The sequence below is a fragment of the Lathamus discolor genome, chromosome 5, assembly GCF_037157495.1.
Source record: "Lathamus discolor isolate bLatDis1 chromosome 5, bLatDis1.hap1, whole genome shotgun sequence".
Classification (NCBI taxonomy): Eukaryota; Metazoa; Chordata; class Aves; order Psittaciformes; family Psittacidae; genus Lathamus; species Lathamus discolor.
Window position 1 is genome coordinate 25,622,511 of NC_088888.1, and position 11,574 is coordinate 25,634,084.

The 11,574-nt window shown below is 46.6% G+C and overlaps 1 protein-coding gene across 2 annotated transcripts in view; it reads right to left on the minus strand.

Annotated features, from left to right (window-relative positions):
* CRIM1 (cysteine rich transmembrane BMP regulator 1) overlaps positions 1–9,891 on the minus strand; it is a 212,441-nt gene extending 202,550 nt beyond the window's left edge. For both annotated transcript variants that reach the window (XM_065680092.1, XM_065680091.1), the window contains exon 1: positions 9,203–9,891. In XM_065680092.1, coding sequence (XP_065536164.1) covers positions 9,203–9,554 — 352 coding nt within the window. In that variant the 5' untranslated portion in view covers positions 9,555–9,891. The remainder of the gene's footprint in view (positions 1–9,202) is intronic.
* Between the last annotated feature and the right edge of the window lie 1,683 nt (positions 9,892–11,574).

Genomic DNA, 11,574 nt, shown 5'->3' on the forward strand with positions numbered 1-11,574 from the left:
TCCATCACTACTTCTGTGCTAAATCCTACATACCAGCACCTCCAATACAGCACCACAGCAGCATGTGAGGCACAATGTTCATCACTGAAGCATTTACATCTTCACCTGAAGAGCTGCTTGTGTTCCAGAAAAGCATGCAACTGTGTGACACTAACTCAAAGCCTTGTATTTGAAGTAGATAGTAGTTGCATTTATTGTTCCTGTATGCAAAGGATCATCTCAAAACAGGTGCAAGTTAAAAGTACAAGGATGGTCCTCTTTAGAGACTCCTCCTCCACTACTTATATTTTTGCTTCCCCTTCCTTCAAGTTCTCAATTCCTTCTACCTGCCACAGTATCTCCTCTTTTGTGCCTCCTCTTTTCTGGACACTCAATGAATATATCAGCTCTTGTTCAGAAAACCATACACATTTCTCCTTCACTGTTTATAAAGGTAATGCATCACCTCAAACCAGCAAGTGACACACTGGAATGGTCTCTACAGTATCACTGTTGAAAACTAATATACAAGCATTACACACACTGATCTCACATTACAGTTTGGGGTGGGGGTAGTAAAACATAACTGAAATTAATTGAGTGAACTCCCACAATTTAACTGCAGCGTGTTACTCAGCTGTTTCAGCCTCTTCAAAGCATGACAGGCAGATTCTCAGGATGCTGAAAAGAGACCATCAAATGCATTGCTAATCTGAAACAGTCACATCTTACCGTCTTGCATCCTTTTAAATCCTGCATTTGAAGGAGGAGGAAGAATGGATTTCATGGTGACACAGAAGTGATCCTTACCGAGACTGGTACTACCCTCTGGGAATGGGGCAACCTTTCAGAAGCCTCTCCATTAAGCCAGACCCAGGTCTTAGCCCCACCACTCCTGCACAACGGTATACTCAACAGCATTTTCAGATCAGTGCTATTCATTAAGATGGTATGAGACAGAGTATTCTACAGACTTTCTAAAATAAAAAAAGGAAATATTTCTTGCCAGTAGGCTTTGGCTTCTCTTTGAACAGGAAAAAAGAACGATGGAAAGGAAACGCATGTTTTGGAGAAGCTGAACAATAGAAATGAGTAATCACCACTAAAGAATGCTTGAAACCCAGCCCCAGACCTTGAAAAGCAGAAGAAGGGAAGGCTAGCCATGAAGCTAGCTTGAGCTCATGTACTGGCTGCAATCATCTCCCCTCTCACAACTTACTCCTTTAGTGAAGTCATGAGTCAGGGACCAGAGCTGGCAGAAGCTTTTATGGTAAGACACACAGCCGAGAGTTTTAGAGGAATGTGGCTTTACCACCTTTTAGAAGGGTCTGCTTTTCAAGACTGAACCTTCACTTGGAATGCATGTCAGTACAAAACAGCTCTGCAGTCTCCTGATAAGAGTTTCTAGTCAAAGCTTGAAAGCAAAACTGTACCACAACACTTAGATACCTGAGGAGCACCACACACGGCAAGGCTCATCTCAAATTTGACTGCCTGCTTTGCCTTATTCAAGCTAGAGCTTGAATCTCAGGTGATCAAATCCCTAATACAGCAAGAAAAATTTTCACTGCAGCAGCTGTGCATGTGTCTTGAGGCAGTTATTTCACATTAAGGAACGCAGACAGTATTTAAACAAACCAGCTTTCTCCCCAATTATCAGAAACTCAACAGAAGCAATGAGATAAATGGAAGTGTTACGTGAAGCATGCAACATGGACAACTATTAAAGTTATCCCCTGTTCCTGCTCTCTGCAGTATTTCAGTTCTCCAGGTACCCCCCCCCCTTTTATTTTTTTTTAATTTGTTTTGTTTGTTTGGTTTGGGGTTCATTATTTGTTGCTTTGGGTTTTGTTTGGTTGTGGGTGTTTGGTTTTTTTTTTTTTGGGGGGGTGGAGTGTGTTTCATTTGGCTTTTATTGTTTATGACTTTCACTATTAACAGTTGGACTTGATGATCTTAACAGTCTTTTCCAAGGTAGTTAATTCTATGACTTTCACTATTAGGGCTCCCCCCAACAAGACCAAATGATATTTCCAACAGCCTTCTGCCCCAAAGACTGTCTGAAATAACCAGTTAGTTTTGAAGTCTGACTCCTAGACATTTAAGCACCTGAAAAAGACTTACAAGTAAGTTATTTTAATCTTATGACCAGAACCCCATCTTGTTTGTAAATAGTTGACTGAAAATACTAGAGCTTCATGGGATTTAATTGCTCAGACAGAGCCTCTGCCAGTACTCCCCTGATTAGAATGAGCATGGACAGCACCCTTTCAGCTGTCCTAGCAGATTTTTCCTCTAGCTCCAGAAAACTCTTTAAAAGAATAATTATTGAAGCCTTGGAGAAAGGCAAAACCTTTGTACCCACTTTCCAAAGGGGGCTAAAATGCCACTTTTTGGGTTTTTTCACCAAGTTGCCCTCTGCACACGCACGCACGCACACACACACACACACAGAGCAGCATATACCAGCTTCGCTGCAAACAAGTAGCTGACCAAGAGACTGCACAAGCTGCTCAGCAGAGGCAAAGCTGACAGAAGCAGGAAAAATTTTGGCTAAGACAAGTTCTGGAACAGGGCTTGAAGAAAGCAACCTATAGCAAACACAATCCACACTATTAGAAGAAACTCAATATCCTAAACCTTTTGCCACTTTATCCCCCCAGTCATTAATGCAACATCACTGAGCACCATAATTACAGGATGTTTCAGAGGAATTACACCTAATTTCTTAGTCACAGAGACTACAGGAAAACCTCTATGTAACCCAGATTCTCTTTTTCCTTTTTCTTAGGCCTAACTTAAAGACAGACGTCAAGTTGACTTTTTCTATTGTCAAAGCAGCATATCTTACATTAGCACATGTAAGACCATTATCAGTATGGCCTTACCTTTTTATCAACAGCCCATCAGTGATTAGAAGAAACACCTGACATGCACACATCCAGCCTTCCTGAACAAAATCCTGAACACAGAACATTGGCTGTAGCAAAGCATGGGTAAGTCATCCAACAGAATAGGCTCTCTCAGACTGAGAAACTTTACACTTGCTAAATTTTTCACTACATAATAAAAGACCCCAATATCTGAAACCTATCAGTATCAAGGTGAGTGGCTATTTAAGGCTTAAAATTCTGGAAATGAGTACGAACATGGGAATGGGTGCATGCCTGTCAGCTAGTGCTTTTCCTCTTATCCACAACCCTATATTCTCCTGTTTGCTTTCTTATTGAAAGACTCATGACCCACAAGGTGTTAACATGATCAGCAGATTCTGAAGTACCCAGTATGCCCAATGAAAGCTGCTGGGGTCTGAATATTGCCTCTGGTAAAGGTGTGAACTGCTTCCATCCATCTCAGTATACTCGTAAAGGGATTATTTCCCCCAGACATGGCCAAACTAGTCTGTTTAGACTAAAGCTCCCTCAGGGACCATCTTTTAATCCATATGCTTATGTGGAATTTAACCCAGGTAACTTTGTATATGGGAAGATAGCCTTTACACAAGGTTATCTTCCCATCTTATTTTATACTCGGAATTTTCTCCATATACATAAGCTTTAAGTATTTTTTAAGTATTTGTCATTTTCCAAATGGCATACTTGCATACCAAAAGGCAGAGTTAAAACATAGCATGGTCAGACTACACAACTTGTGTCACTTGAAGTCTTTCTTTGTCAAAACCCTGAATTCACTGTGGATTAAATGCATTCTCGAATGAAAGCCGTTTACAAGTCACAAGAGACATTTAATAGGTCACTTCTACAAAATATTTAATCCATCCAAACAGAGAAACATTTGGTCCTGTCTGCAAGATGCTGTAAACTTTACTCGTTGAGATCAACAACCCTTGCGGAAGAGATGCAAAAGAAAGAGAGGAAAAGCAAGGCATTTTTGAACCATATCAATGGATTAATTATTGCATAATACACCTGTCAGAGAAATGACATTTTGGTTGACTAAGTACTATGCAAGTATTCTTCAGTCAGCTAGAGGGTACTTAAACCAGCAAACATGCCTAGGGGTGCAGAAATTACTGTATGACAAGTTTGAAGGCAGTTAATTTTTTTGTAAGTAGCATGATTTTGGGGAACCTGATGAAATAACTGTTTTCTACAAGAAAAAAATCACAACTGTGAACATGTGAGATTAAATGGTTTTAAAAAATAAAAATAAGAATATTCCTCTTAACAGAAATGAAAAGATTTAGTCATTAGGCCTACCCACAGTGAGATTTCTGGTTTTAAACTAACTGTGCTGATCCACAACAGCAAAACCCCTCCAACAGCCCTCCTCTTTTCTGTTGGACTTTTCCATTTCATTTTTCTGGAAATATTGGAACCCAGCAATTTCTAAAATGAAACATGATGCTCAGAAACAGAGAGGAAATCATTTCCAAGTCAAATAAACACCTGATTCAATTCAAATTCCATGCCACACTCAAAAGCTGCATGTTCTTACTGCTGTGGAGATTTCAGCATTGACACAAAATAGAGTAGAAATAACTTACAGATTATTCAGCCTGTACATAAGAACTCAGCATGTGCCTAGTAAGCATTTTCTAGGGGTAGGGGTAAATGAACTGTTAAATAAAGACTATCATATCAGAAGCTGAATATTCGCCGAAGAATTTTTTCTCATTCCAGTTTCACAAGTTCAGTAATTTTTGAGACTTTACTTTTTTTGACACCATGAATTTTTTCCTTCACCCCCACTCAATAACTGGTGCACCACTTAATACTGATTAAGTCCCCAACTAGACCACCAGCTCTATCTTGATGTTTGTGGAGGAAGTTCTCCATACACACATGGACATCAGGACTATTTGGATGTGTTTCCAGCCATTCACTATACAATAAATAAAAAAAATCCCCAAACATAAAGTTGTTAAATCTGGACAACACCATTCCAGTCAAACAGATATAAACCACCAGGTTACCCACATGCAACTTCTAAACTACTTGAACTTCAGTAGCTCATATTCAAAGCGAAATGCTACCTAATCTTTAGGGTTCTGCACTGCATCACAGGCAAGAAGCCAAGTATGTTGTACAGAAGTCTGTCTGGACACGAAGCATTAAGTTCTAGGCTTTGAGTTCACTGACCCATTAGACAACAGAGTACTGGACTGAGAAGAACTGAAGACAAGGTTCTCCTAAGGGTACTGGCTACAAAAGTCACAAGCAGCAGCACTACTTGTGGTAAAAAAAGTAGCAAGTCTGTAAGCAAGCTGTTCTTCAGAAAACCAAAGGATAATTCCACTAGTATACACGTAAACCAACGCCTGAACAAACAACCAACAAAAGCAAGTTAGCTCCCCTCCTGCAAATGCTTGGGAATTCGGGGTGGGTTTTTTTTTAAAAAGTTAGGTTTTCAAAGTTTAATTTCTTCCCACAGCTACAGTTTCACAGCACTTTGTTTACATAGAATACACAGTGTCCTTACATATATCATACTCCTTTATATGTTTCAAGGGGAGGAATATTAGTCCAGACTATTTTTGAAGCAGGGAGGAAACAATACCCAAGCTCTCCCACTTGCCCCAGCAAGGAGTCAGACAGTAACGCTCCAAGCTTTCAGAGACCAGGACTACCTGCATATTAGGGCAAGCTTCTACTATCATCCTAGATGATTAACCTGCACACTTCCTGCTACTTGCCTAAAATCTGCTACAGTATCTTTCTGCTAGTCCCAAGGGAATCCCTATTCAGAAGCTACACATTCAGCTCACAAGCCTCAGGTATTCAAGGCAAGCCTTAAATTACCTACAGTACACAAAAATACTGTATTCCTCTCTCCTGTCTTCCCCCTACCCCCCCCCCCAACAAAGAAAAAAACAAAACAAAAACAAACAAACAAAAACCCTACCAAAAGTAAACCAAAGTGCTACATGGTAAGCTACTGGAGCAGAAATACCTTCTTTCAATTACTACCTAAAAGCCATTCTATTCATATGGAAGTGTATTCTAAAAGGAACCCAAGAACACTCTAAGACTAGCACTTCTGTTAACTATGCATTCCAAATACATTGCAAACTTACATTTGTTACGCAGCTAAAAACAATTTCAGCTCCTTTTCAGGGTTATTTTATATACCACTGTTATGCCTTAGAAGAGTTTAGCAAAGCAATCAAGGCCTCTTCATCTAATAGCACCAGAAATTGGGGAAGTCTTGAAACAGATGAGAGCCATCAGAAGATATGCCTTCAGAGAGTAACTGAACTTCTTTGGCAGAGCTTTTCCAAGACTTCTGGATCCCCAAGAAAGCAGAAGCCCTGCCCAGCAGGACTGCTGCAAAGAAGCTGAGGCGAAGGTGCTTCTGGAGATCTCCAGTCTAATCAGGGGGTGGCTCTAGGTCTATCTTCAAAGGCAGAGACCAAGGGTAGTTCCTGCTTTGAGCTCAAAATTTCTCAACACTAGGTGTTTGGAAGGGGCTGTAGGCTCTCAACACCTCATCAACTCAACCCAGCATCATCCCTGTAAAGCCAAGAGAGGCTGGAGGTGTGCAGTCTCTCAAGATTGCCCTTCAGGAAGGGCACCCACCTGTGCTGGGAAAAGCCAACCTCAGAACTGTTCATTACAAAAAACACAGCTAGGTTCAGGAAGGGTATTTACATACTTCAGGATGATGGCACAGATGGAGCCTTAGAATGACAAAGTTGTGAACAGTTAAGGAAGCAATATGAATAAGGACTTCCTTCAGATTTTAGAAGCATAAAGGAAAGAACCCAGAATCAACAACAGATTTCACTAATAGACACTGATACAACAAAGATGATTCCTTTTCTAGTTCCAGAGAGATGCTACCAGCAACAGATGCCACAGAGACTTCTCTATCAGATGCTACAGAGCTCACTTCGCCATGTGTTAAATAGTAAAATTAATTTAGCAGACAAGTACTTTTACCTGCTGCAACTCCAGCTCTGAAAGTTTTCTGTAGCTTAGGATGTGTTGATACTCTGAAATAAGACACTGCTGGAGCTTCAATAATTATAAAAATATATGCTTATCACTGTAGCCAGTAGGGGTCATTTCAGTGTAAAAAATTGCAGTGAAAGAAAAGGATAGAGACAGGAAAGCAAGTAAAAACATCATTTTCTATTCACACAGTGCTGTAAATCACTTCCATTCCCTCCTCCCTGAACTGTGATAGGAAAGGGTTTGCACTCCCAACAGACAGAATAAAAAAAAAAAAAAAAAAGAAAAGGAGCAGTTATTTCATTAATGGATAAAGGCACGGCTTAGTGCTACTCACACATCAGACATCATCAGCCTAGCCTATTGCACGTGTGCTTGTAAGTGGCATAACTGTTTAGGTCACTGTGATTAAGAAAAATATAGAGTTAATCAACCTTATTCTAGTGACTGGAGGTAGTACATTAAGCCCTTTTTAACCCTTGCTGCCACCTCCTGTACACAACACACACCATGAACAACACCACATTACTTCTGTTGCTTAGAGCGAGGCAGCTTCCTGACAATTCAAGTAACAGGTATTCAAGGGCTATTTTATTAGGCTGACAGCTCAGCACAGTTGCTTTTCCTTTACAAGAATTAGAGTTAAATAGATAACTTATCTCCATGACTATTCCTATAGGGACAGCTGGAACTAGTTCCTAAACTACAACGCTAATTGAAATGCAATCTTGACAACAAATGCTTCATACTATTTTCAACAGTAGATGGGACATGCTACGAGTTGAACTACAGCAACATACAGACTGCATCACTTCAAAGGAATGAAATACTCCTAAACTGCCAGAGATGTCCGTACTGTGATACGGTAAGGAAGTTGGAATATTAAGGCATTTAATGACTGCACGCTTTTAGTTCCTTTAAGCAAGGGGGAGACTCTAAGCCAACCTTTTACTTGAAAACACGCAAAAAGAGAAACTCACCCAAACCCAGACAGGTTTTTGAAGTACCTGTTCCCTTTCTGCTTGTACTTTTCTAGTTAAGAAAACTTTTCCAATACATATTCAAAATATTAATAGGAGAAAGACTACAGCAGCGCACATATTCAGCAACATGGTCTCAACCAAGGCCTTCAGAGTAGTTTCAGGTCATTTAAAATAGTTTAACTACAGAGCTTTTAAGAGCTTGCCCTACCCGAGCAACAACAGCAGGGGATGATGGCCTTTGTACATTTTGTTAGGGCAGACACACTGCCCTGCTCCACTGTGGTTTGCAACTTATTTGTTAGGGACGCAAACGGAGTTTTAAACTAATAATGAGCGCCGGGACCGAGGTCAGCTGCTCACTAAAACCGACCCGGTTTAGCTCTCTCAAAACAGTACATCATTTCAAACGCAAGTTTCTTCGGACAGATGCTGCCTCACCAGCTCTCTGGACTTTCTACCGCCCTCTACCCGTCGAGACCGGATCGCTTCCCTCTCCCCTTCCAGAATTGTCGAAGCTCCTGCTCCCGAGTCTCACATACATTTATACATATCCCAAACCACTAGTTATTTGTGATCTCTTTACAGCGCCATGTTTTCCCTTAACTTGGGGGAAAAGGGAGCTGGAGGTACCAGACAAAAAGAGATTTGCTTCTGGCCTCCCATTAAATTATAATACCTGAAAAATAAGCCTCAAGGACTCTGATACATACAAAATTTGGAAGGGTGGGAGGTTAACTCCTCTTGCATTTCATACCAATTCATCACCTCACAAGCGGCCAGCAGGACACAGAAGTGAATCTGAGAGTTCTGCCACGGGGATTTCTCCCTTCCCCTTTGATGCTCCAGAAGAGAAAAAAAGAAAAGGCCATCCCTTATCACCCTATACCGAGTAGGACAGGCAGGGAGACACTAAGTGACAGGAACAGGAAGGAAAACTTTGTAACAGACGATCAGCCTTTGTGTTTTCTTACAGAGGAGGCAATCCGGAACAGGCATCATGTGTGTACGACTGACCTCAGCCGATGTACATCTGCCATACCTTTTCCAAGTCCCTCGTCGAGGAATTTTAGCTGGTCTACGCTATTAGCTGAGCAGTGGACTGCTATGGAAATTGAGAAGTGGAAGAGCTTGGAAGTTTAGGCTAAGAAAATTAAGGGTCAAAACTTTTACGGTTGTCTTTCACGCAGGAAGGGTTAAACACATGCTCACAGATGGGACAGGCGGCCGGTGGGATGAGAAGGCGCATCCTTCCCACCCCACCGCCCAGCGGATACCCCCGCCTCAAGGGATGGATGGCGAGATGAATGATGCCCCGCCGCCTCTCACCTTCGCAGACCCCAACTTCGTACTCTGTGATGGAGTCCCCGTTGAGCGGCGGCCGGATAACACAGCGCAGCCCTCGGTCGCAAGCTCCGTGAAGCCCGTAGACTCCGCCGCAGCTCTCGTTCCGTTGCCGAGCGCACATGAAACAGCAACCGCAGATCCCCAGCACGATACTACCGGGGCAGCTCTTCGGTTCTTCGCATTTCGACTCATCGCAGGGCAAGCAGACCAAAGCCCGCGTCCCCGACTCGCCCAGCAACACGGCCAGCAGCACCAGCCACCCTGCTGCCGCCAGGTGCCAGCCGCCGTCTCCGCCCAGGCGTCTCCTCCCCGCCGAGACCGCTGCCAGGTACATCCCGGCCGCCGCAGCCCGGCCTGGGCTGGGGGGAGCCTCTCGGGAGCCCCCTCGCCAGGCGGCGTACCCGACCGTGCCGCGGCTCCTTCCCGCTGCCCCCACCTCCGGCCCCCCGAGGAAAGTTTCCTCTCTCGGCGGCGGGCGTTTCAGCCCAACTTCTCCTCCGGGCGGCGGTAACGGCAGTTCCACCCGCTGCCCCCTTCGGAAAGTGGCACCGTCAGTCCCTCCGAGCCTCACCCGCCAACTCCCACCTCCACGAACGGCAACGAGAGACCACCGCCTGAGAGAGCGACAGCGACTGCTCTCCCCCGCGCTCTGCCCAAGTCCCGACTCGCCTCCGGCTTACGACCCGCCCCGCTCCCAGTGCGCCCTCCCCTCATTGGGCGGTGATCGTCTTAGCCCCGCCCCGGCTGCCTATTTGCGCCTTCTCATTGGGTGCCTCTCAGGATGGCCCCGCCCCTCCTCCTCCCGCCCGTCCTGCACACCCCCCTTCGCCGCAGCTGTGGGTCCTGGGGCTTAGGAGAGAGACGGCGGAGGCGAAGAGCAGCCTGGGCCCCACGGCGGTCGCCGCCTCTGTTCTCTCCGTCCCGCCCCTCTCCTCTCGCTCTCCTCTCCTCTCCTCCTTTCTTCTCCCCTCCCCCTCGGCTCTGAGCGAGAAGCGGAGTGAGGCGGCGGCGGCAGACCTCCGGGATGTGCCGGTGGCGGAAAAGGGCACATTTTTGCCTGTGGGACACTGCGGGCGGGGAGGGACGGGGCCCCGCGAAGGGCGCAGCCACGGCAGGGCGACGGCAGGGAAAGTCGCGCAAGAGGCCTCACGTTCTCGGCCACGGCGGCGAGCTTTCCCCTCCTTAGCCTGCCCCGCAGAGGGACGCGGGGATCCGGGACGGAGAGCGGCTCAACGCCCTTTCAGCCCCTGCTCCTCGGAGGCGGAGAGGCGTCCGCTCCCCGCCCCGTCCGGTCTCAGCGGCTAGGCCCGGGTGCTCTGCGGGTGCGGAGCCATGGCTAGCTCGTTCCGCGGCGGCAGGCGGAGGGGTGCTGCCCCGCTCTGCCGGCAGCGGCGGCGGAGCGCTGTCCCGGGCTCCCCCGCCGACGGCTCGTAAACAACCGGAGGTGCCGCGGGCGGCCCGCGGACCTCGGCACCCGAAACCGCCTCCGGGCCGGCCCGCGTAAGGGCAGGAGGCGCCCACTGCTGCCGTCGCTGCGCAGAGCCGGCCGGCGTGCCGCAGAAGGGGAGCGGGGCGGGCAGCCGCGGCCCTGCCTGTGCCCAGTGTGCTGGTGCGGCGCGGCCTTGGAAAGGCGACTGCGGACGGAGGTGCGGTGGCGGCGGCGCTGCGCCGGGCGGCGGGGGCCGAATCCTGGCGCTGGCCCTGGAGGGCCGAGAGGCAGCGGCGCCTCGGACGCTGCGCCTCGGGAGCTGCGTGCCCCGGGCTGAGGCACGGGAGCGATCCAGGGAAAACAATGAGCGATATTGCCGAAGGACAGCTGCTGGGTTGTCGGTAACCACAAGCAGCATCGCCCGGGCGAAGACCCGGCAGGGGAACAGGAGGTCATTGCATTCAGCAGGATCCGCTGCTCCCCGATCAGCTTCTGCCCGAAACGCTCGGAGCTGTGCGACTGAGAGCGCAAAGCCCTTTACTCAGCCGATGGGGTCATGTCAGCTGTGCGGTGCTGAGCTGGGCAAGGCTTGGGTTGCGCACACTGGCGCCAGCGGTGGGGAAAACTTAATACAGGCTATTGCAGAGAGTGCCAAGGTATTTCTACTGATTCTCCAGTCCCATACGCTCATCTGGTTCAGCAGAAAGCCTGTTCTCGTGTCAAGGAAAGAGGTGTACGGGACGGCAAACCCCATTGGCACAGCAAAAGACAAGCTGCTACCAGGAGAATCTCGTGTCAGCAGCCGCATACCTTTTTGGCGTGTTTTACAGGCAGTGTAATTCACCGTTGTTCACTCCAGCCTAAACTTCTACTGGTAGCAAAGGTTCCCTGTTACTAGAATAGGCACATTCCTAATGGAAACAGT